The sequence below is a fragment of the Trichoderma citrinoviride genome, assembly GCF_003025115.1.
Source record: "Trichoderma citrinoviride strain TUCIM 6016 unplaced genomic scaffold BBK36scaffold_3, whole genome shotgun sequence".
Lineage (NCBI taxonomy): Eukaryota > Fungi > Ascomycota > Sordariomycetes > Hypocreales > Hypocreaceae > Trichoderma > Trichoderma citrinoviride.
In genome coordinates this window covers 518,340-539,557 of record NW_020194711.1, presented here as the reverse complement: position 1 = coordinate 539,557, position 21,218 = coordinate 518,340, and the positions used below count along the sequence as shown (strand labels likewise).

General features: G+C 56.9%; 10 protein-coding genes across 10 annotated transcripts; 5 read left to right on the top strand and 5 right to left on the bottom strand.

Annotated features, from left to right (window-relative positions):
* Positions 1-2: 2 nt before the first annotated feature.
* BBK36DRAFT_1134496 (methionyl-tRNA synthetase) lies at positions 3-2,044 on the top strand. The gene is given in 3 exon segments (XM_024892330.1): positions 3-940; positions 990-1,886; positions 1,899-2,044. The coding sequence occupies 3 exon segments, from the start codon at positions 7-9 to the stop codon at positions 2,030-2,032; spliced, it is 1,965 nt and encodes a 654-aa protein (XP_024751889.1). The 5' UTR covers positions 3-6; the 3' UTR covers positions 2,033-2,044.
* Positions 2,045-2,473: 429 nt separating this feature from the next.
* On the top strand, positions 2,474-3,394 carry BBK36DRAFT_153776 (acyl-CoA N-acyltransferase; the record flags this gene model as incomplete). Its single annotated transcript, XM_024897620.1, has 3 exons — positions 2,474-2,786; positions 2,918-3,144; positions 3,229-3,394. 3 exons carry the CDS (start codon positions 2,474-2,476, stop codon positions 3,385-3,387), a joined length of 699 nt encoding a protein of 232 aa, XP_024751888.1. The 3' UTR covers positions 3,388-3,394.
* A 363-nt stretch (positions 3,395-3,757) lies between these two features.
* On the bottom strand, positions 3,758-6,239 carry BBK36DRAFT_1191178 (hypothetical protein; the record flags this gene model as incomplete). The annotated part of the gene is made up of 2 exons (XM_024896710.1): positions 3,758-4,252; positions 4,346-6,239. The coding sequence occupies 2 exons, from the start codon at positions 6,237-6,239 to the stop codon at positions 3,759-3,761; spliced, it is 2,388 nt and encodes a 795-aa protein (XP_024751887.1).
* Positions 6,240-7,337: 1,098 nt separating this feature from the next.
* Positions 7,338-9,004, bottom strand: BBK36DRAFT_1134495 (nagb/rpia/CoA transferase-like protein). Its single transcript, XM_024892329.1, has 3 exons — positions 8,802-9,004; positions 7,496-8,623; positions 7,338-7,440 (listed from the first exon to the last, which is right to left on the bottom strand). Exons 1-3 carry the CDS (start codon positions 8,897-8,899, stop codon positions 7,344-7,346), a joined length of 1,323 nt encoding a protein of 440 aa, XP_024751886.1. The 5' UTR covers positions 8,900-9,004; the 3' UTR covers positions 7,338-7,343.
* A 1,426-nt stretch (positions 9,005-10,430) lies between these two features.
* Positions 10,431-11,968, top strand: BBK36DRAFT_1166472 (hypothetical protein; the record flags this gene model as incomplete). The annotated part of the gene is made up of 2 exons (XM_024894919.1): positions 10,431-11,760; positions 11,817-11,968. 2 exons carry the CDS (start codon positions 10,431-10,433, stop codon positions 11,966-11,968), a joined length of 1,482 nt encoding a protein of 493 aa, XP_024751885.1.
* Positions 11,969-13,591: 1,623 nt separating this feature from the next.
* Positions 13,592-14,266, top strand: BBK36DRAFT_1166471 (DUF1761-domain-containing protein; the record flags this gene model as incomplete). Its single annotated transcript, XM_024894918.1, has 3 exons — positions 13,592-13,604; positions 13,764-14,068; positions 14,132-14,266. The coding sequence occupies 3 exons, from the start codon at positions 13,592-13,594 to the stop codon at positions 14,264-14,266; spliced, it is 453 nt and encodes a 150-aa protein (XP_024751884.1).
* A 205-nt stretch (positions 14,267-14,471) lies between these two features.
* Positions 14,472-15,765, bottom strand: BBK36DRAFT_1134494 (L30e-like protein). The gene is made up of 4 exons (XM_024892328.1): positions 15,629-15,765; positions 15,211-15,560; positions 14,671-15,115; positions 14,472-14,602 (listed from the first exon to the last, which is right to left on the bottom strand). The coding sequence occupies exons 2-3, from the start codon at positions 15,527-15,529 to the stop codon at positions 14,691-14,693; spliced, it is 744 nt and encodes a 247-aa protein (XP_024751883.1). The 5' UTR covers positions 15,530-15,560; positions 15,629-15,765; the 3' UTR covers positions 14,472-14,602; positions 14,671-14,690.
* Positions 15,766-16,185: 420 nt separating this feature from the next.
* BBK36DRAFT_1131822 (UcrQ-domain-containing protein) lies at positions 16,186-17,073 on the bottom strand (the record flags this gene model as incomplete). Its single annotated transcript, XM_024892014.1, has 4 exons — positions 16,186-16,333; positions 16,398-16,575; positions 16,845-16,870; positions 17,018-17,073. 4 exons carry the CDS (start codon positions 17,071-17,073, stop codon positions 16,276-16,278), a joined length of 318 nt encoding a protein of 105 aa, XP_024751882.1. The 3' UTR covers positions 16,186-16,275.
* Positions 17,074-17,430: 357 nt separating this feature from the next.
* On the top strand, positions 17,431-18,363 carry BBK36DRAFT_1111973 (hypothetical protein; the record flags this gene model as incomplete). The annotated part of the gene is made up of 2 exons (XM_024889760.1): positions 17,431-17,760; positions 17,848-18,363. 2 exons carry the CDS (start codon positions 17,431-17,433, stop codon positions 18,361-18,363), a joined length of 846 nt encoding a protein of 281 aa, XP_024751881.1.
* Positions 18,364-18,706: 343 nt separating this feature from the next.
* On the bottom strand, positions 18,707-20,668 carry BBK36DRAFT_1113267 (hypothetical protein; the record flags this gene model as incomplete). The annotated part of the gene is made up of 1 exon (XM_024889887.1): positions 18,707-20,668. The coding sequence occupies one exon, from the start codon at positions 20,666-20,668 to the stop codon at positions 18,707-18,709; it is 1,962 nt and encodes a 653-aa protein (XP_024751880.1).
* Positions 20,669-21,218: the final 550 nt, after the last annotated feature.

Here is a 21,218-nt window from a genome sequence, read left to right as displayed (position 1 = left end):
GCAGCCATGGCGGTTGAAAATCCCATCCTGCCCGTCAAGGGCAAGAAGAACGTGCTCATCACCAGCGCCCTGCCGTACGTGAACAACGTGCCTCACCTGGGCAACGTCGTCGGCAGCGTGCTCAGCGCCGACGTCTACTCGCGCTTCAGCAAGCTGCGCGACCGGCCGACGCTGTACATCTGCGGCACGGACGAGTACGGCACGGCGACGGAGACCAAGGCCCTGGAGACGGGCCAGACGCCGCAGGAGCTGTGCGACGAGTTCCACGTCAAGCACAAGGAGATTTACGACTGGTTCGAGATTGGCTTCGACTACTTTGGCCGCACGTCGACGAAGAAGCAGACGGAGATTGTGCAGGACATCTTCCTCAAGCTGCACGAGCGCGACTATCTCGAGGAGCGGACGACGAAGCAGCCCTACTGCGAGAAGCACGACTCCTTCCTGGCGGACCGGTTCGTCGAGGGAACGTGCCCCAAGTGCAACTACGACGACGCCCGCGGCGACCAGTGCGACAAGTGCGGCAGCCTGCTGGATCCGTTTGAGCTCGTCAACCCGCGGTGCAAGGTCGACGGCGCCACCCCCGTGCCCCGAGACACGACGCACGTCTTCATCCGCCTCGAGAAGCTGCAGCCCGAGATTGAAAAGTGGTTCCAGGACGCTCACAAGAAGTACGGATGGCCTCAGAACGGCGTGTCCATCACGCAGTCGTGGTTGACAAAGGGCCTGGAGCCCCGCAGCATCACGAGAGATCTCAAGTGGGGTGTGCCGGTTCCCCTGCCTGGGTATGAGAAGAAGGTCATCTACGTGTGGTTCGACGCCTGCATCGGCTATCCTTCCATCACGGCCAACTATACCGATCAGTGGGAGCAGTGGTGGAAGAATCCCGACGAGGTCACCCTCTATCAGTTCATGGGCAAGGACAATGTGCCCTTCCACACAGGTACGTGTCATGAGAATCTTGTATTCTGCCACATACTGACGTTCTCAAGTCATCTTCCCCGGATCCGAGATTGGCACTGGATACAATTGGACACTGCTGAACCACCTCTCCACCACCGAGTACTTGAACTACGAGAACGGCAAGTTCTCCAAGTCAAGAGGCATCGGTGTCTTCGGCAACCAGGCCAAGGAGATTGGCCTTTCGCCGTCCGTCTGGCGGTACTACCTCCTCTCGAACCGGCCGGAAACCAGTGATACCCAGTTCGAGTGGCAGGCGTTCCAGCTGGCCAACAACAGCGAGCTCCTGGCCAACTTTGGCAACTTTGTCAACCGAATCATCAAGTTTGTCAACGCCAAGCTGGACGGTGTTGTTCCCGAGTTCAACCCATCCTTCAAGGATGAGACGTTTGACTTTTCCGCCTGGGTCGAGACGGTCAACGGCCTGCTGAAGGAATACGTCGACCTTATGGAGAAGGTCCACATCCGTGCTGGTGTCAAGGCCATCATGGAGATTAGCAGGGAGGGCAACAACCTTTTGCAGGGCCGACTGGACAATGCCAACTTGGCCGAAAACCCCGAGCGGACACACACCACCATCGGCCTGGCTCTCAACCTCTGCCACCTTTTGGCCTCTGTGGCCTCGCCGTACATGCCCTCGACGAGCGAGTCCATCTGCAAGCAGCTCAACAGCGAGCTGGCGTTCATCCCCGACGTCTGGGACCCCACCGCCATCAAGCCCGGCCACAAGATTGGCAAGGCCGCCTATCTGTTCACCAGGATAGACGACAAGAAGATTGAGGAGTGGAAGGACAAGTTTGGCGGCACGGCCGAGACCCGCGCCGCCGAGGAGGCCGCTAAGAGGAAGAAGCAGGAGGACAAGGAGAAGAAGAAGGCCAAGAAGGCGGCCAAGGCTGCCGAAGCTGCCAAAAATGCTGGGGCTGCCAAGGGTGCCGAGTCTCCCAAGGCTGAGGGTGCTCCAGTGGACGCCAAGGCCCAGGATGAGGCCTCTGCCGCTGGAGGCATGGCGGCGTCTTCTGCCGAGGTGACCAAGGACTTGCCGATCCGTGAGAAGAAGACCGTAGACCAGAACTAGAAGACGAGAAATCAAAGAAGAAATAGATGTTGCATCAAGGAGTGTGGGGTTGGTGGTTTCAGGGCGGATTTTGGTCTCTTTTGTTTTTACTCTACATCTACGAGAAGGATAGCAATTGTTTTCTTGTTTTTTCTGTCGCCTTCCTGATATCATCTGGCTGCTGAGTGACGAGTGATGCCTGCTTATCCAGAATATTGAAGTTAATTCGGAGCTCCCAGCAAAAGCGGGACCGGTAGCGGACAAGGCTTTTGGTGGGGGCGTTTGGCACTTGCATTGACTTGCGCATTTCTGCCACTTGCATCAGCCTCAACTCTACCACCAACTCAAGCTCGGGCTCGAGAACGCATTTCCCTCCTTCAACCGCCCTCGACCAGCTTCTCTTCCTCTTCTCCCCTTTTTCATTCCGTATACAAAGACGCACAAGCTCACAAGTAGCCCAAAATGGACATCCGCCTCCTCACCACCGCCGACCTCCCCCTCATCCAGCACGCCAACCTGGAGAACCTGCCCGAGAACTACTTCCTCAAGTACTACCTGTACCACGCGCTCTCGTGGCCGCAGCTGAGCTTCGTGGCGGTGGACGTGTCGCGGCCGCGCAAGGGGCCCTACGACTACCCCAAGATCGTGGGCTACGTGCTGGCCAAGATGGAGGAGGAGCCGACGGACGGGGTGCAGCACGGGCACATTACGAGCTTGAGCGTCATGCGGACGCATCGGCGGCTGGGGATTGCGGAGAAGCTGATGAGGCAGAGCCGTATGTTTTTTTTCCTTTCCTTCCCTCCTCCCCCTTCTTCTCCTCTCCCTCTATATATACACACACACAGAAGCAATGCTTTGAAAAGTAAATTTGACGGGGAGGGGCTGACGAGATGACGAATGCAAAAGAACTCGCCATGGTGGAAACGTTCCAGGCGAAATACGTCTCCCTGCACGTCCGCGTGTCCAACGTCGCCGCGCGGCACCTCTACGAAGACACGCTGCGCTTCCGCAACGAGAAGACGGAGAGCAAGTACTACGCCGACGGGGAGGACGCGTACAGCATGCGCCTGGACCTCGACGACGTGGCGGAGCTGGCGAAGCGGTATGCCGACGAGGAGGAGGAGGAGGACGAGGTTGGCGAGGACAAGGAGGGCAGCAAGAGCAGAAGCAAGAAGACGACGACGAATGGGGGGGATGCTGCGGCGGAGCAGCTGAAGAGCGACGGCGTGGACGAGGGCGACGCGGTGGGCGAGGTGGGGAGGGATCCGGAGGCGGATGCCGCTGCTGGCAAGGACAAGGAGAGGAAGATTCGGGTTGCGGTCGGGAGGGGGTTGGGGGTTGGGGATCTGGTGGAGAAGGTTGAGGCGAAGCAGTAGATGGGGATGGTATAAGAAAAGAGTTCTGGGGTTTTATTTCCTTTCGTTCTTTTGTGTATATTGGGTTGAAAAGATGGATGAAGTTCTCTTTCTGTGTGCTTTTACAGGGGACAATGGATAGATTTCAAGTATTTCAGGTGGCATTGTGAATAGGGTATGGGGGATCACAGAAAAGGGGCGGATAGATAAAAGCAGCTATAGCCTATATTATCAAGCCTTGTTGGAAGGAAGGTAGTAAAAGACGAATTGACCTCATGAATATTGTTTTCTCTTCATAATAGTAACCTTAAGCCAATAACACAAAGAGTCCTGGTATCTATAAAAAACATCCCAACGCTATAATACAAACAACTCAAACCATTGCTCATCTTTCATGCCCCTCCCAACTCCCTCGCATACTCCTCGTCAGCCTCCACCCTCATCGCCTCCAGCTTCTTCTTCATCTCCTCGAGCGCCTTCTCCAGCCCCTCCCGCTGGGAGGACCCCGGCTCGGCGCTCTCCAGCGCGGCCTCCTGGTGCTGGATCGCCGTCTCGACGCCCTCCATGGCGCGGTACTTGGCCGATGCCGCCGGACCTGGAGGGGGGATTACTCCTTGGTCGTCCTGGGAGGGGTCTGTGGCTGGGTGCTTCTTTTCGTCGGGCCAGGAGCCGGGGACGGAGCGGTCGGAGGATGTAGTGCCCTGCTGCTGCTGCTGCTGGAATTGTTGTTGCTCTTGTTGACTGGATCCAAAGAAGCTGTTCGAGCCAAACGGACCGCCACCACCAAAGAGGCCCTTGTCACCAAACGGTCCCCTGCCGCCAAACGGCCCCTTCTCGCCAAAAGGTCCCCCCGGGCCAAACGGCCCTTCGGGTCCAAACGGACCCCCTGGACCGAGCGGGCCGCCGGCGCCAAACATCCCCCCAAGCAGGCCGCCGTCGCCGGGGGAGCCTCTGCCGTGGGGAGGAGCATGGGGAGGACGAGGGCCCCAGCCTCTGCCCCAGCCTCTGCCCCAGCCTGGGCCTCCACCTCGGCCGCCTCTATCCCAGCCTCTGCCGCGGTGAGGACCCTGTTGATGATCGTGATGATGATGGTTATCATGATGTTGGTTATCATGATGATGGTGGTGTTGTCCTCCTCCTCTGCCTCTGCCTCTGCCTGGCCGTCCCCAGGGGAAACCGCCCGTAAACGGCGGCGGAGGCCCGGGAGGAGGCACCGGCGGGACGGGCGGCGCCGCATCTCCGGGATGATGGGGCGGAACGGGAGGTGGCGGGGGAGGAGGTACAGGAGGAACGGGCGTCGTGGCGCCTCTCCGGGCATCTCGGCGGGCCTTTCTCATCTCCCTCTTGAGCTGCCTCCTTTCCTTGCGCTCTGCTCGTCTCTTTTCGCGGCGCTCCCTCCTGCGGGCCCTGCGTTCCTTTCTCTGCTGCTTCTTGATCTGTCGCCATGCAGCCGTCAAGGTCTTGATTTGCGCCCTGAGAGCCTTCTTGTCCATCTCGATGGAGTTGTCCTGCGACTTGGGGATGCTCTTGAGCTCCGTCTTGAGCTGCTTGACGTCCGCCCTGGTGCGCAGCTGGTCTGGGTTCCTGGTCCAGTCCTGCAGGCGGTTGATGTACAGCTGCACCGAGCTGAGGGGAACATCATCATAGCTGGGGAGCGAGCCGATAGATGACTCGGATGAAGAAGATGAAGAGGACGACGTGGAGGAGGCGGAGGAAGAGCGTCTTTGGCCTTCCTTTTCGTTACCACGCTGATAGTGAGCCCGCCCGCGCATGTCGCTGTGACGCTGCTGCTGCTGCTGCTGGTTTGCTGCCGCTGCGGCGGCGCTGTTCTCGTACCGGATGCCGTGCTGATCCATGACCAAGTTGCCAATGCGCAGACCATTCTGATCCGCCACGAAGCCGTTGCCGTAGCGAACGCCGTTGCCGTCGATCTGCCAGTTCCCCCATGAGCTACTACTACTACAGCCCCCAGGCCCTGGACGACGACCTGCCCTCTGCTGAGACTGCGTCGTCGTCGTCGTCGATGGGCCAGGCTCAGCCGTAGACGGCGTCGTCTGATCGAAGTTTGCCTCCCAGCCGCCGGGCATCTGACGCGCCGAGGAGGAGTAAGGTCTCGGGGGCGGCTCGTTGAGCACGATTCGGATGCCTCGCGGGCCGAAGAAGCCGTCGTTCCACTGCTGAACGGTGGCCTCGGCGTCTCGTCTCCGCTGGGCGGATGCATGAGGCGAAGAGGAGGTCTTTTCGTCGTCGGCAACCTGGCCGATGAGCTGGGCTTCGACCTGGACTGTGCCGGGGGTGTTGGTCTTGCCCGCGTCTGATTGTATTTCGTCAAGCAGTTTCCGGTGAATGACGGCTTCGGTCTGCCGTGTGCTGTGATCCGGAATGAGGAAGTTGATAAAGGTGGACCAATCGAGCGCAGTGACATCGCGATCCGCCCATTCAGCCACGTACGGAAAGTCCTCCGGCCTCGAAGCCTCGTTCACATCGACGGTATGAACGACGACGTTCTCCCCCCGAACCGACGACTCGTCCAGGCCCGACGACGGCCTCAGCTCAAAGTACAGCGAGGCGGCGGGCTGCGCAGAGGAGGAACTCGTCGGCGACATGCGGGGCGTCAGGGGAGGCGTGTAGATGGTTTCGCCGGCGGTGGACGAGGCGGCATCGTCGATGAAGGGGGTTGCCGCTGCTGTTGCTGATGGGGTTACGGATGCTGTTGCTGCTGGGGCGAGGCGAGGGGAGCGAGAGCTGCCCGCGTTGCTGAGGAGGTCTGTTTCTGTGTAGGGGGGAGGAGGAGCGTCGTCGCCTTGGACGTGCAGATGGTTGTCGTTGGGGGTGGGATGGGTGGCGTCGCCGCCGGTGTTGTTGATGGACATTGTGACGGCGATGCTTTCTTTTGGTGTTTATGTTGTTGATGAATGAGAAGAGACTTTGTTCTTGAAAGTGTGAAGCTATCACTCTGTGGTAGACAGAAGTTATGATGATGATTCAGTAGGTCTGGCGATGGTGGGCTGTTTTATGTAGGTAAACCCAGCAAACAGCTCCTCGAGGCAGAAAACACCGGGTACTTGACCCTTTTGGCTCGTCAAGCTCCCAAGACTGTCAAGAGATTGATGGACGAAAGACAAGTGGCAAAAGCAGGTGGCAGAAAAGGGAAACGAGCAGCTTCAGCCGTACTTGGACGGCTACCTGGACATACGCACACAACTTTCTCAGGCAGCCAGCCGAATCACGCCAGAAACGAGTCACACTCCCATCAAGCCTCGTTTCAACAACTTTTAACCCATCATCGTCTTCTCTACCTAGACTACCTTATCCCCAGTTCCTTGTCCAACCACGGTCAAGCGGCCCCTCCAGGTACTAGTGCTGCAGGCTGTTCTCTGGGCGATAGTAGTAGTAGTAGTTCTTAGGCCGCGCAGCCCCGGTGACGTTTGCCGTTGCGCTGCCTGTTGGAGTTCTGTTGGCGTGTTGAAATTAGTTCATTGGAGGGGCACGAATCCTTTGGGTGCGGCAGAGAGGAAGATGGCGAACTTGTCCGGCGTCGGCCAATGATGGCGAGGGAAGGATTTGGCTGCCTCTGTTCGCTGACGCGGCTTCGCTTGGAGGGAGGGGTGACGTTTGGGATACGGGCCAGTTGCCTTCGATGAGTCTTGGTAGACTAGGGGCCGGCTGTTTGTTCACTTGACAACATGAGAAAGTTGACATTAGATAGTATTTAGAAATGAATCATCTTCTTATTCCAAGCTAGAACGTTATCACCCGATCGAAAGATGTCATCAGTCACAGAGATAGATGACTTAGAGACGCTTCGTTAGTGACGAAGCCCTTTGAGCTGCTCGACCATCACTCATGCCTTTGCCAGCCAGAAATAGTCTATTCTTGATCCTTGCCTCAAACTATCCATTTGCTTAGTCACTGGATGCTGGCTAATGTATTGTTTCTTTTACTCTTTGTTGTAGTCGTACATCGTTAAATCATCATCACGGCTCAGCCTCCTCCCAGATGTGAAAGTCGGCATCTTCTCGCTTGTAGTGGTCTGAGATCAAGCTGGACAGGTGGTCGCGCGAATGTGTGCCCCTGTTGACAATTAGTAACCGACTTCCCGATTGTACAACAGGGAATGGAGACATACAGATTGGTGATGTAGGTGTCGACGAGCTCCGGCTGGATCAGCTCGGTGAGCGCAGTTCGAATCTCGGCGCCGCACACCAGCGGCCCGTCGGCAAAGCTGACAAAGGTCGACGAGTCGCCCCACTCAATCAGCGAGCTCTCGTCAAAGGGGCTCTCCGGGCTCAGCTTGTACACGCCGCTGAGCACGACCACGGCGGTGCCCTGCTCCTTGGCGGCCCGGGCAATGGCTGCCGAGCCGGCGTCGGCGACGACCCCTCCGGTGGCCACAATCGCCCTCGCGCCGATGATGACCTTGTTGACGCGGGACATGTAGGCCATCAGCCCGCCGTTCATGACGTTGACCACTGTGATGCCCGCGGCCGACAGCTTCTTCCTAAACGTCGCGTGCTGGCTTTCGGCAGAGTGTCTTCTCGGGGGCGCCACGGCGATGAGCACCGTAAACTTGCGCTTCTGCGCCGCGCGGAGGATAAACCGTTCCACCGTCGTCGAGGGCTGGTGGACCAGCACCAGGTCGCCGGGGTGAATCTGCACCTCTGCCGAGGCGGCGATCTGGTCGTCCACCTGGCTGATCTCGTCCTTGATCTCCTCGATTCCGTCAATGACTTCGGAGCGCAGCGCGTGGATCTGGCTCGAGTTGCCCCTCCACGTCGGCGTCGAGGCTCCCGAGTTTCGAAAGGGCGACACGTCTCCGTCGGCGGGCGGAGAGGTCGACAGGAGGTGGAACAGCGATTTGGGCGGGTTGATGGAGCTGTAGGAGGAGACAATTGGGGGGCGCGCGGCCGGGGCTTCCTTGCCGGCCGAGTCGAAGCGTCTTGTCGTCCACTGCTGGCTGCTGGCTGCTGGCGGCACAATGTCCGTCGGGGTGGGCGCATCGCTCGCGGACTCGTCGGCGTTGTCGCCTCGGTCCTCGGACGCCTCGTCGCGGATCAGGCCCAGGACGCGGCGCACAATGTTGCCGATGACGAGCTCGTTGGGCTGGGCGTCGACCAGCTTACGGCCGGTCCGGGAGACGTTGGCCAGCAGGCTGTCGACGTCGTGCCATTTTGAGCGGGCGACGACCTGGAGGAGGATGTGGGCGGTTGCGACGGCGCAGGGCTCGGATCCCTTGATCTGTCTTCGCTTGAGGAGGCTGTACGTTGGAGGAAGCGCTGGTCAGTTACATTGTGCCCTGTGCATTGCTGCGTCGCCCACCCTCTGTCGCATCGCGGCCAATAGAGCAAGAGGCAAAGGCCAGCCGCGCCGCCGTTGCGACAATCTTATCGTGCCCCGCACTAAGTGCGAAATACTGATGAATCACAATCACATACGATATCAAGCTGTTGATGGAAGCTTCCAATGGCTGTCCCTTGAGCGACTTGAGGAACTTTTCCAGGTCCAGCGCGTGGCCGGAGGAGACGGAGGGCATCGTAGGCTGTATGCGACTGTGCGGAGAGGCGTTGCGATGCTGTTCTCTGCTGTGTTGTGGTTTTACGTGTGTGCGATGATCGAGGGGCCGATGCTCGGGGAGAAATATTGTATGGGAGACGATCGATTGGCGCTATGACTCGAAATTTGTGCGACACAGAGAGAGAGAGAGAGAGAGAGGTTCGAGCTGGTTCGATAACGGCAGCGGCTGCGTCGACGCTGGTGAAGCACGGGTGAAAAATCCGACGACGATGATGCTGGCAGGTTTTGATGCTCGTGTCTCTGTCTGAGAATTCCGGAACGGGTGTGGTGAGGTGGGCGGGGTCTGGTTTGGTTTGGGTTGGTTTGTGGGCGCAAAAAGAAGGTGCTCGAGATCGTGACTCAACGCGCGAGGCTGGAATTCCGTACATTCCACGTTAATGCAGTCCCGCTGTGCACTAATGTAAGATGCACGCCTAGCGCAGCAGAGAGGCCTTCTGCCCCGATGTCTGAATGCACATTGTTGAAGAGTAGAATCTACCTTGTTGATGATACAGCATCTCTTGCTCTGATGTCTACTGCTAGATAGCCAGTCGATACCTACTTATCTACTCGTACCTTACATATCATTCCTCCATGTCAGCATCAGCATTTACATACGCAACAAATCCTCTTAGACCCAAATGCAACACCAAACAAACTATTTTCCTCGGCATCCAACCCCGGAACCAGACCTCCTCTCTCCAACCATCATCGACTCTCCAAGCAGAGCCGCGCATTGGGCCACTCTCCCTCAGCATCGTACTCGTACTTGTAGGGCTCCCCCAACAAGCCCTGCTGATTCCGCTGCAAACCACCCGCAACCCCCCCAAAAGCCCGCCCTAGCGTGGGCGGCATCTGACCTCCCAGCGGCCTTGGCCCGCTATTCGATGCTACCTGGCCTGCCTAAGCCGAGCGCTAGCCATTGACTGATGACGACCTGGCCCGATTTGCTTGGGGGGGATTTTCTGGCCTCAACGCTTCTGGGCCGAGTCGAGCTTGACTGTGCTTTGACCAAAGTACTGCAAGTTACATCAAGTGTTCGCTGCCAGAACTGACGGCTTCTTCTGGTGGTTTCATTAAGCACAAGTTCCCCCCAGCCTTTCCAGCACCTCCAGCCATTTCCCGAGCCTTCTCACGTAGCGTCATTTCTGTCTTGTGCCCTTTTTTTTCTGCCATCGCATCCCGTCTGACTTGCGGCTTGTCGCCCATCCGCCTCCGTCTCTCACTTCCCCCTCTCCTCCCCCTTTGGAAGCGACTCACTCATGACACTCGTTTCCCGCGCGCCCTGCGGAGGCTCATTTTAACCCCCCTGGAGCGCGTTGCAGGGCCATTGGCAGCATCCCCAGAGAGCCGGAAGCGGCCCTCGAACGGCCTCGGCATCTGCTGCGACGGCTCCCTTTTCGCTCCCTGCCGTCCGTCAATCCCGCCGACTGCGCAATACCGAGCCTCCTCAGTTCTCAGTTTCCCCGGAGCCGCCGCCAATGCCCCATGGATTGCTCTCCCTGTTCAACATGAACTCGCTCAACATCATCACCGCGCGCGTGTCGCCGCCGCCGAGTCCCACCCACTCCCGATCCAACAGCGTCTCCGCCGGCCTCGACGACGACAAGGCGCTCGACGTGCCCGACGACAAGGCGGATGGACACGAGGCCCAGCCCTCCGCCGCCGAGGGCTCCCCCGCCGAGAAGCGATATAACGACGACCACGACGACGAGGCCGCCTTTGCTACCGAGGAGACGCCGCTCTTCTGCGAGTCCAAGCCCGATGGCAAGCGCTCGAGGTGGTGGCATGTGCTGCCCCGGGGGATCGCGTCCGGCTTCATCAGCAGCATACGCTGGCTGTTGGCCACGCTGTGTGCGCCGGGCTACTACCTGCTGGCCTGCTTCTACGACGACTTTGGCAAGTTTGCGCCCATGACGCAGCTGAAGAAGCTGTTCGGCTTTCACGGCGGAGACATGGGCACGGACAAGCTGTACGGAGCCTCTGCCGAACGGCCGAGCAAGACTGGCCGCAACTCACGGCATCTCGGAGTGCCGTCGAAACCATTTCATTCGTCGAGTACCTCTTCGTCCGGTCTGTCGTCCGAGTCCGAGGACGAGCCTCATGCTACCAAGAACCGGCATACTCGCTCCAAATCAGCCCAACCCAGCGACGAATCCGGCGGCGGCGGCGCGCGGCGCTCCATCCGGATCAAGCTCAACGACGAGGAGCAGCGGAAACATAGAAAGTCGCAGTCCACCGCCTCTCACGGCAAGGGCGACCTCAGCCGAAGCGATCTCTCTGCGCAACTCAAATCTCCCACTTCTCCGATCGCCGCCCTGACCAGGTACCCGAAGACGCCCGCGCCTCCGCGACCCCTGATCCCCCGACGACAGCCATCGTACCTGAATCTTCTTGAGCCTACGAGGAAGCAGCAGAAGACGCTCATCCTGGATCTCGACGAGACGCTGATCCACAGCATGTCTAAGGGAGGACGAATGAACAGCGGCCACATGATTGAAGTCCAGCTCAACACGGCGACGTTGGGCATGAGCGGACAGAGCAGCGCGGCGCAGCACCCCATCCTGTACTGGGTCAACAAGCGGCCCTACTGCGACGAGTTCCTGCGCAGGGTGTGCAAGTGGTTCAACCTGGTCATTTTTACGGCGTCGGTCCAGGAGTACGCCGACCCAGTGATTGACTGGCTCGAGACGGAGAGGAAGTTTTTCTCGGCGAGATACTACCGCCAGCACTGCACATATCGACAGGGAGCGTATATCAAAGACTTGAGCGCAGTCGAGCCGGACCTGAGTAAAGTGATGATTCTGGACAATAGCCCGCTGAGCTATTTGTTCCATGAAGGTGCGTTGTCGACGCCATAACCAAGTGTGTGACCTGGCTAACTCTGCTTGCTTCAGACAACGCCATACCGATCCAAGGCTGGATCAATGACCCGACAGACGGCGACTTGATGCACTTAGTACCTCTGCTGGAGGGTCTCCAGTACGTCCACGATGTTAGAGCGTTACTAGGGCTGCGCAGCGGCGAGTATGGCCATCTCCAAGCATAGAAGGGGTTTATGGGAACACGTTTACATGGGTAAAGATTTGTATTTGGTTTTATTTTTTTTTTTTTATTTTTTTTTTTTTCATGCGTTTTCGTCTTCCATTGTTACTATTCTCAGCTTTTTACACACATAATGCAAAACTGGGCAAAAAGTCAATTGACAGTCTTGTTGCGGCCAGATGAAACGATGAGTGACGAAGCGTGAGAGGTCGAACGTCTATTCGAGCCCAGACGGATACTACCAATTGACCTTCCTTTTACCCCAGAATCGATATTCTCACGTTTTTCTTGTCATGCATGTCAGTTCTCGCACTTCCTTGAGTGTACAGACATACAAAACTTGCATCACCCGAGGTTATCGGAAATGTCGTCAACAGGAGCTGAACGACACAGACGCGCAGCCCCACGGCAGGGATAGGATAGCATCCGAAGAAAACGAGCAATCCATACATATGTACGAATCCCCGCAGTGGAGCAATTCGGGATTTTGAAGTTTGGTGACTTTTGGCTTGAAAATTGTTGTTGGGGCTGGAATCGGACGACCTCTGACTTGATGTCGTGGGAATGGCCTTGGCCGAGGTTAACGGTTTACATAAGACACCGAAGTAAGAGGAAAGATGGCTAGCCCCAGCTCATGTAGATCAATTTGCCCTGCAGACACATCCTTGCGGCAAGGTTCCAGGTTGTTCAATAAGACGCATGCATTACATACATACCCGGCACTCTAAGTCAACCCGGCGAGTACATACATGAACGTGTCCGAACGGATGCAACTGTCGGAGCAGGGCTAGAACTACTACATACCTATGGCGACAATAGCCGCTACATTAGATAATGACGCTTGGCCAAGATCTCAATCGGTCTACCAAGAAACGAAGCTGACCACTTTGCGTACCGTATAGTACAATTACCCAGCATTCACGGTACAGCTGCTAGGACAAACCACAATGGATCCGGATTCTTTCTTGCAAAATGTTGAAATGATTCAAGTTCGTCAAATTGACTCAATCAAGCCCATAACACAGTGGAGCCCCGACCAACTTCCAGCTCGCCCGTTCAGAGCCCACAAAAGCTGGAAGAAATGAATTTCCTCATCCGGGCGATAGAGGGAAGTAGTAGTTGGCAGTACAAGTAGTAGCACAAAACCAAACTTGGTGAGCGTAGTGGTGACATCATCATCACGGTGACGAAATGCTTTCGCCAGGACCCAAACCCAAATCAACCCGCCCCAAAAGCGGAGGAGAAAAACGTACCCAGCAAACAAAGAATGAGGCAAACATGGCAGCTTGCCGGAACAGCAGCTACGAACCTTGGCTGTAATACTGCTACTAGCTGACTAGTACATGCCTGGCTGTCTGGGGTGAGGGGCAGCCAAAGACGTAATTGATTGTGGTATGTGGGAAGGAAGGAAGTTCCAGTGTGGCTTGCGTGATGATGTAAAGGGGGCGGCAGCAGAATACAAATAGCTGGGCAGGTGCTGCCGGTTGGTGATTCATCTGGTATACTTCTTTGACTGGCATACCTGCTGCGAACACCATTGTAACTGAACGACGACAACCTTTGACTCTTTCATCATCCTCTCGAGACTCTCCATCACATCGCATCACATCGAATAGCATCCATCACAATGTCTCTTCAATGTGAGTCTTGCGCCTCAATCCCGTATTCATGCTCGTCTTCAGCTTGACCATCTCCCTTCACTCGATTCGCCACTCTCCTGTTCTCTTACCAAAACCGCCCAATTGCCATCATCAGATTCACCACGTAAGAGATGAAACTAACCATCGTCCAAAACGCAGACTTCCCCGCGGTCAAGCCCTCGGCCATCGCCCTCGGCACCTTCTTCAACCACGGCGTCGACCTCGTCGTCCTCGCCCCCATTTTCGGCCAGACCTACCACCGCGCAAAGGCCTCCAACACCAAGGAGGAGTTCATCCGCTCTCGCGAGGCCAGCGGCGCCGCCGTCGCCTGGGGCACCTCGTTTGTCGGCTCCGCCCTGCAGAGCTACGGCGTGGGAGCTCTGCTCAACGCCACCGGCACCCTGAGCCACAAGGGCGCTGCGTACCTGGGTGCTTTGATCTTTGCCGCCACCTCTGCTCCTACGGTATGTTCTCTCTTTTGGTTCAGTTTAGCATTGAATTCGACGAGATACTAACCGTCTTCGCAGTTCATCACCCAACTCTTCAGCGAAAAGAGGCCTCTGGACACTGTTGGCGTCAACATCGCTGCCAAGTTGCTAGAGACCATCGGCCTGTCCTTGGTTCTCAACTGGTGGGGAACCAGGACCAACCCCTTTGCCTAAACGCATAGTTAATGATTCTTTTCCTGAGGCTGGTTTCGGGAGGAGTTAATGGAAACTCATGATCATGTCAACGCCATCACATCTGGTGGTGATTAGTGTATAACATCAACCTAGTATTAGTCAATTCAGTTCGGAAACATGTGAAACGTCTTCTCGTGCCATTGTGATGCAGATCAAGATCGCTGAATCAAACCAGGCGTATCAAAAACGAAACGATTCCATTGATCAATGCAGTACTTTATATACCTGAACGCCGCCGTTGTCCCAGCAGTCTTGCTGCAAGACAATCATTCCCCTCTGGTATGGTTTTTAAACGTACACCCAGATTACTTTGCATCAGCCGCCATTTCCCACAACATCAGAACCTTGACACTAGTCAAATTCTTGCGCAATTGGTCTCTCTCTCCCACCTTTTTTTCCCCCTTCACGCCTTCGATTCACCCTTTGTCCAAAACGCCTGCTTGCTAGCCTCCTTCTGCACGAGCTTGACGAGCGAAGCGTAGCTCTCGCTGTACGCCTCGCCGCTGTCCTCCTCGTCATCCTTGTCGGCCTCCTTCTTGGCGGGCTTGTTCTTCTTGCCCTCGGCCTTCTCCATGATCATGACGACGCTGGTGGGCCGCTTGGTCTTGGCCGCGGCGCCCAGCTCGGCGCGCGACGTGACGAAGATGAAGGGCACGTTGTGGTCCTCGCACAGCACGGGCAGGTGGGAGATGACGTCCATGGGGGAGATGTCGCCGGCGATGACGACGACGCCGGGGAAGGAGGTGTAGCCGGGGGCGCTGGGGGGGGACTTTCGGAGCGTCTTGACGACCTCCTTGACGCCGCGCTTGAGGGTGCCGTTCTTGGCGGCTATTTTTCACAACGTATCAGTAAGCGAATTGCCCAAGATTGTCTTTTTTTTTTTTTTAAGGGGGGGAAAGCGAGAAAAAAGGGTGAGGTTTTACCTTTTCGGATCGTCTTGCAAATCTTCTTCTGGCCCTTCTCATCCGCCAGCGGCACGGCAAACGGCACGACCTTGCGCTCGAGAGGGAGCTGCTCGGGCTGCTGCTTGTCCTCTTCCATGTCGGATGCTTCCTCCGAGGCCTTTGCGGAGGTCTGCGCGGCGACGTCCTGCTGGAGCTTCTCGTCCAGCACGGAGGCGAGCTTGTCCTTCTTGTCCTTCTTCTCCTTCTTGTCCTTCTTGGCCTTGGCCACGCCGGCCTCGTCGCTTCGCTTCTCCTTCTTCTCCTTCTTGTCCTTCTTGTCGGAGCGTTCGGAGGCCATGGCTGCTGCTGCTGTTGTGTATTATGCGACGAAGAAGAGCTGTGGGAATTTTAAGAATGAAGATGTAAGGGGATTGGAAGGGTATAAAAGAGCCCGAATAGAGGATATCAAAGTAAAATAAATACTTTAATAATGCGGACAGACTCCAAAATGGGTTCAATTGCACCAATTGAACGACTTGCGCAAACTTTGGTTGCGGTTTTGATATGATATTGTCTGTCGTCCTCCCACGGTTTTTTGAGGCGCTTTCAAAAAATTTCCTTCCGCGACTGATAAACTGATCTATTTTTCTCGGTGAAAGGGACCCGCTTTTGAAATCTTCGGCGGTTTGTAGTGCCGCACGCCGAGCAATTCTTCTCCGGAGCCAATTGGGATCACGTGATGCGTGCATTGGCCTATCATGATGGCTGAGATTTGGATGACTGAATGGAAGCATTGGCTCGCGAGTTGTCATTGCTCGGGGAGCGTAGAATTAGACAGTAAATGGCCATGTAACTGAAAGGCTGATGTCTGGAAGTAGAGGGCATATCATCAAGTTCGGGTCAAGAAGTCATCCTGCATTAGTGACGTCTCTTCAACGCTCTTCTGTGCTATAAGGGCGTCACTCATCGTATCAACCGAATGGACACATGTGAAGCAACAAAGAAGCCAATTTCATGGAGTCAACCGTTCTATTTTCTCCAGTCTAGACGCTGATGTACACTGTCCCCCGGACGTTCATTTTCCAACAAGCCCCATGCACCGTTTTACTCCTCCTCGTCGGCAAACTCAGCACGGCCAGCCTTGGAGTTGAGGTAGTGGTTCCTAATCATGCCAGAATTAGCAATCACGCCCAGCAGCAACTCATAATATCCCATTCCATTCATACCTCTCGGTAGCCCAGCTCAGCAGGTAGTAGCCGGCCAGCATAGGGGGGAGCCAGTAGAAGATCTGAGACTTGGTGCGGCGGAAGGTGTTGAAGATGGCGTCGTGAGCGGCACCGGCAAAGGGGTTCTGTCGGTTGGCGGAGATGCCAAACGTGACGACGCCCTTCTGCTTAGCACCACCTGCATATCATGGGTTAGCATGCGAGTCGACTCCTTCAATGCCCTTCGATGTCGTGGTTCGTCCCGAGGTTCCTTGGCCGTAACGCATCATCCAACTGCCATCCTTGCCGCATGCGACTCCCTTCCTCCAATTGCCTTTGTTCTGCTAAACGAGCCATCCCGTTGTCGTAGTCGCTCGTGCGCCATCATCCCGTTGTCTTCCGTCTCTTTCGCGGATCGTCCATCGGCCATCGTCCATTGTATTCGATCGAGGATTCAGGTAAACTCACCAAAGGAGCCCCAGTCGCCGAGCCAGCTGTTCAAAGGTGTCAGCATCATGATCAATTCCTCGAGCATCATCACGCAGACGCCGCATCGTCCCCATCGAACTCGACCTTCGCATCTTGTGGAAAAGCCGCAAACTCAATGGTACGATTCCGTCTGCCCGGGACTAGGCACTTACTGGCCGATCTTGGGCTGGGGAGCACCGCCGCCCTGAAGCGCCTGAGTAGGTCTCATGGTGTCTGATGTACAAGGATTTCGTCGAGTGCTGCGATTTCCGTTTCGTCAAAGCCGGGAGAGAGAGAGAGAGAATGCGAGGGTGGAATGAGTCGGAATTGGTGAAAAGGCAGAGCATCTTCGCGGGTCCTGCCGAGCTTGCCTAACGTGGCTTAGCGCGCTTTCCGGAAAATCAGAGCAACCTTCTAGCAAGTGCGGGACAAGGCTCGAGTTACAGGCAGGTTCGAGCTTCATCATCCATTCGCAACAGGGCGTTTTCTCTTCTTCGCCCTTTCGGAACAGCTGCCGCCTCGAAACCTCGGAGGGTGCCTAATTCATAACTGGGAAAATACCTGCGACAAGAGAACCAACTACACCATGGCGGCATTCGCGCGAACGCTCAACCTCATGTACCGCATGGCCATCCCGGCCTCGGCGGGCGCATTCCTCCTCTCACAGTCCATTTATGACGTCCGCGGCGGCACGAGGGCCGTCATCTTCGACAGGCTGTCCGGAGTCAAGGAGGACGTCGTCAACGAGGGCACGCACTTCCTTGTCCCCTGGCTGCAGCGCAGCATCATCTTCGACGTGCGCACCAAGCCCAGGAACATCGCCACGACCACCGGCAGCAAGGATCTCCAGATGGTCAGCCTGACGCTGCGAGTCCTGCACCGGCCGGACGTCAAGGCCCTGCCAAAGATTTACCAGGTGCGTTGGATCTTTTCACTACCAACGGCTTGGGAGAAAGGAAAGGTGTAACATGTATGGTGTGTGCTAACGGTAATTACAATGCAGAACCTCGGCGCAGACTACGATGAGCGAGTCCTCCCCTCCATCGGCAACGAGGTCCTCAAGGCCATCGTCGCCCAGTTCGACGCCGCCGAGCTCATCACCCAGCGCGAGGCCGTCTCCCAGCGCATCCGCAGCGACCTGACGCGCCGCGCCGCCGAGTTCAACATTGCCCTCGAGGACGTCTCCATCACGCACATGACCTTTGGCCGCGAGTTCACAAAGGCCGTCGAGCAGAAGCAGATTGCCCAGCAGGACGCCGAGCGCGCGCGCTTCATCGTCGAAAAGGCCGAGCAGGAGCGCCAGGCCAGCGTCATCCGCGCCGAGGGCGAGGCCGAGAGCGCCGAGACCATTAGCAAGGCCATTGCCAAGGCCGGCGACGGGCTGGTGCAGATCAGGAAGATCGAGGCGAGCCGCGAGATTGCGCAGGCCTTGTCGGCGAACCCCAACGTGGCGTATCTGCCTTCGGGAGGCAAGGGAGGCGGCGGCAGTCAGTATCTGCTGTCTGTGGGCAGGGTGTAAGTTGGCGGAGAGAGTTGTGTGGGAGTAATGGAAAGATGGGAAGCCTGAAAGAACACCCCGCTCATTGCTGGGATACGGGAAGGAAAAGAAGATCCCAATCACGACGAACAATCTTGTACTTTTAGCTATGAGAGGCCGAAGAAGCCTTGTGTAAAATGAGAGAAACTACAGCAATTTGCTCTCACTCATGCTTGCTGCGTGTATTGTAAGGCTTGTCTCTGCAAAGACTATCGTTAAAGCTACGTGAATCAAACTTTGCGTGAACGTTGACGCAAGATATCCCAACCCCCCACGGCAGGCAATCCCAAAAATAGGCGGCACTCAACTCATCCCATGAAGAGCCTCAGTGACCACTCTCGATAAACGCCTCCGTCAACCCCCCCTTCTCGCCCTCGGGAGGCGTAATCTCCCCGTCCACAACCCGCCAGCCCTTCCTCTTCATGTCGTTCCACACATCCATGACCCTCAACCGGACCAGCTCCCCCGCGGCCCTGGCATCCTCCCCCGAGTCGTGCCCCAGCATCTTGGGCCCCGTGTCCTGCTGGATCTTGCGGTTCATGTGGACGCTCATCAGCCGCTTCAGGCCGAAGCGGTACGGCAGGCCCATCTTGTGCGGGTACAGCAGGACGGAGTCGACGACGGTCGGGTGCACGACGCGGACGGCGTTGAGGTCGTTCTCCAGGCCGTGGCCGATGAGGGGCGTGGACGGCGAGATGAGCGAGAAGAGGAGGTCGCGGGCGACCTCGGGGGAGGATACGATCTTGAGCTTCTTCTTCTTAGGCTTGAGCTCGCCGTCTTCGCTCCCCTCTTCGCCTGCCTTAGAGGGCGTGAGATCGTCGTTGAGGGACCAGGGCTCGGCCGAAGCAAGGTCCTCGGGCCAGACGCCAGAAAAGCGAGAGTTGAGATCCAGGATCTCGCCAATCGGCTGGACCAATACGTCCAGCAAGTCCTCTCCCGTAGGCCATGAGGTGGCGGTCAGGCGTACCAGTTCGAGTCCGTGAACCGTGTAGCACATTTCGCAGTCGAAGCAGACTGCTCTGTCCTTGGGCGCAAGGGGATTCTCAGGCGTCTCTGCAAAGTTGAGAACAACAGCCAGTCGTTTCGCATCGGTCGCTTTAAAGACGTGGTGGTCGTGAGTGAAGCACCCGGCCGATTCGCCAACCTCCTGGCCACAGCAATGGTATCGTTTGGGCACTCTTGTTTTGTCTCCGGGCAGCTTGTCTGGGACGTAGGTTTTGCCCCAGTGGAAGTTGCATGCTCCTCCTGTCGTCAGGGCGCCGTCCTCCTCCCTACGCCCGGGGAAGACCTGGAACCGTTGCTGGCAGCGGTCGCACTTCTCCCATCCCTTTGCCGCTTCTAGACCCTCCCGGGCCGACTGGATTTGCTCTGGAGTGGGAACGGCTGGGACATAGCCATGGTTAACCAGGTCGTCGAGCGGTGTGAGTATTCGCCCCAACAGCTGCACTTCCTGGGCGTGGGTGAGGCCAGTCTCAATCTTTCTGGGCTCTCCGTCGAACATGTCGTCCTTCCGAAGCTTCTGTTGAGCTTCTCGTGTCTCTTTGGTCCTGCTTTCTCTCCACTGAGCCGTGGTCATGCGCTTATATTGCATGACCTTGTTCTTCATCACGTTGGAGTACACAGCCGGCTTTTCAATGGCGCATGCCTGCTCTTCATCGAGGGCTCGAGTAATGAGGTCCTGGTCGGATAAAAGAAGCTTCTGCTCTTGGTCCTTGACAGTCTTTTTCAGTTCGTCGTTGAGGCGCTTAAATTCCTGGTGGACAAGCCTGAGGAGCTTCAGTCGAATCTCATGGCTCGCTGGAGAGCTCTTGAGCAGTCGAGGGTTCAGCGACTCGGCCTTCTTGGGCTTCGCCGGTGCAGCAGCTGTCTTGGGGGCAGAAGAACCGCTGGGCTTCACGGTCTGCTGCTGGCTCTTTATAGCTGGGGAAGACGCCGTGCTTGCGTTTGCGGTTGGGCCTGAAGCAGTAGACTTTCTCCTCAGCGGAGGCGGAGAAATTGGCCGCGTGGCGCTCTGCAGCGTCACAGTTTGTTTCTTTGGATTCTCGGATTGCTTCTCGGAGGCTACACCAGACTGCGTTTGCGATGGAAGAGGACGGCTTGCGTCGTCGACCTTTAATCGCTTGCTTGGGCGAGGCTCATCTGGCTGCGACAGTCGCCCGTCCCTTGCCGGCGCGGCAATGCTGTCGTCGTCGACTTTGGCCTTGTCTTTTTCATGCCCAAAGATGCACTGGAAGGCGGTGCATCTGTTGCCTGCCGGGCAGGGGATGTGTTTGAGGGAGAGGCTCATGACGAGCCTGCTGGAGGCGAGAGCCTCGGGAGGGAGTGAGAGGCGAGAGATGCACAGTCTCTATCTGCAGGCGGAGGTGTTCTGCTGTGGTCGTACTAGGTGCAAGTCATGCGTATTGATATTTGCTTGACTCTGTGCTCGCTCCCCTCTGCGAGCATGTGATCAAGTGAGGTTTGAGCAAAGGATTGGACGTTGTTTGATAGATCTGAGTTTCGGCTTGTTTTGATGACTTGAGGCATGGCTGGATGCACGAGGCGTCTGGTCGATATTAGGCCTTGCCGGCGCTGCAGGGGCGTGTCAGGGGGCCGCTGCGGCCGGTGTTTAGGCGTGAGGCTGCCGAGCCACAGGCGGCAGGGAGCCACTGGGGGCGCTAAGCAGCCGGGATGGGGCGGCGGATGGAGCCCGAACTGAAACCTGAAGCCTGTGTGGATGCAGGAGAGCCCTATCAAGAGTTGTCGTCTTTCGATACAATAGAGACAGATCACAGGAACAAAGCCTGAAGCATTGATTAGGTGAGTTGGCTAGCCTTCTTTTTACTGTAGTAGGTGGC

What these genes read in the sequence shown, in the direction of transcription:
- BBK36DRAFT_1134496 (XM_024892330.1), top strand. Translation starts at nt 7, where the DNA reads ATGGCGGTTGAAAATCCCATCCTGCCCGTCAAGGGCAAGAAGAACGTG. An exon ending in CAATGTGCCCTTCCACACAG is followed by an intron (nt 941 to 989) that starts GTACGTGTCATG and finishes GACGTTCTCAAG; the next exon opens with TCATCTTCCCCGGATCCGAG.
- BBK36DRAFT_1134495 (XM_024892329.1), bottom strand. Translation starts at nt 8,899, where the DNA reads ATGCCCTCCGTCTCCTCCGGCCACGCGCTGGACCTGGAAAAGTTCCTC. An exon ending in TCCATCAACAGCTTGATATC is followed by an intron (nt 8,624 to 8,801) that starts GTATGTGATTGT and finishes TCCAACGTACAG; the next exon opens with CCTCCTCAAGCGAAGACAGA. An exon ending in GACACCTACATCACCAATCT is followed by an intron (nt 7,441 to 7,495) that starts GTATGTCTCCAT and finishes AATTGTCAACAG; the next exon opens with GGGCACACATTCGCGCGACC.
- BBK36DRAFT_1134494 (XM_024892328.1), bottom strand. Translation starts at nt 15,529, where the DNA reads ATGGCCTCCGAACGCTCCGACAAGAAGGACAAGAAGGAGAAGAAGGAG. An exon ending in TTGCAAGACGATCCGAAAAG is followed by an intron (nt 15,116 to 15,210) that starts GTAAAACCTCAC and finishes TGTGAAAAATAG; the next exon opens with CCGCCAAGAACGGCACCCTC.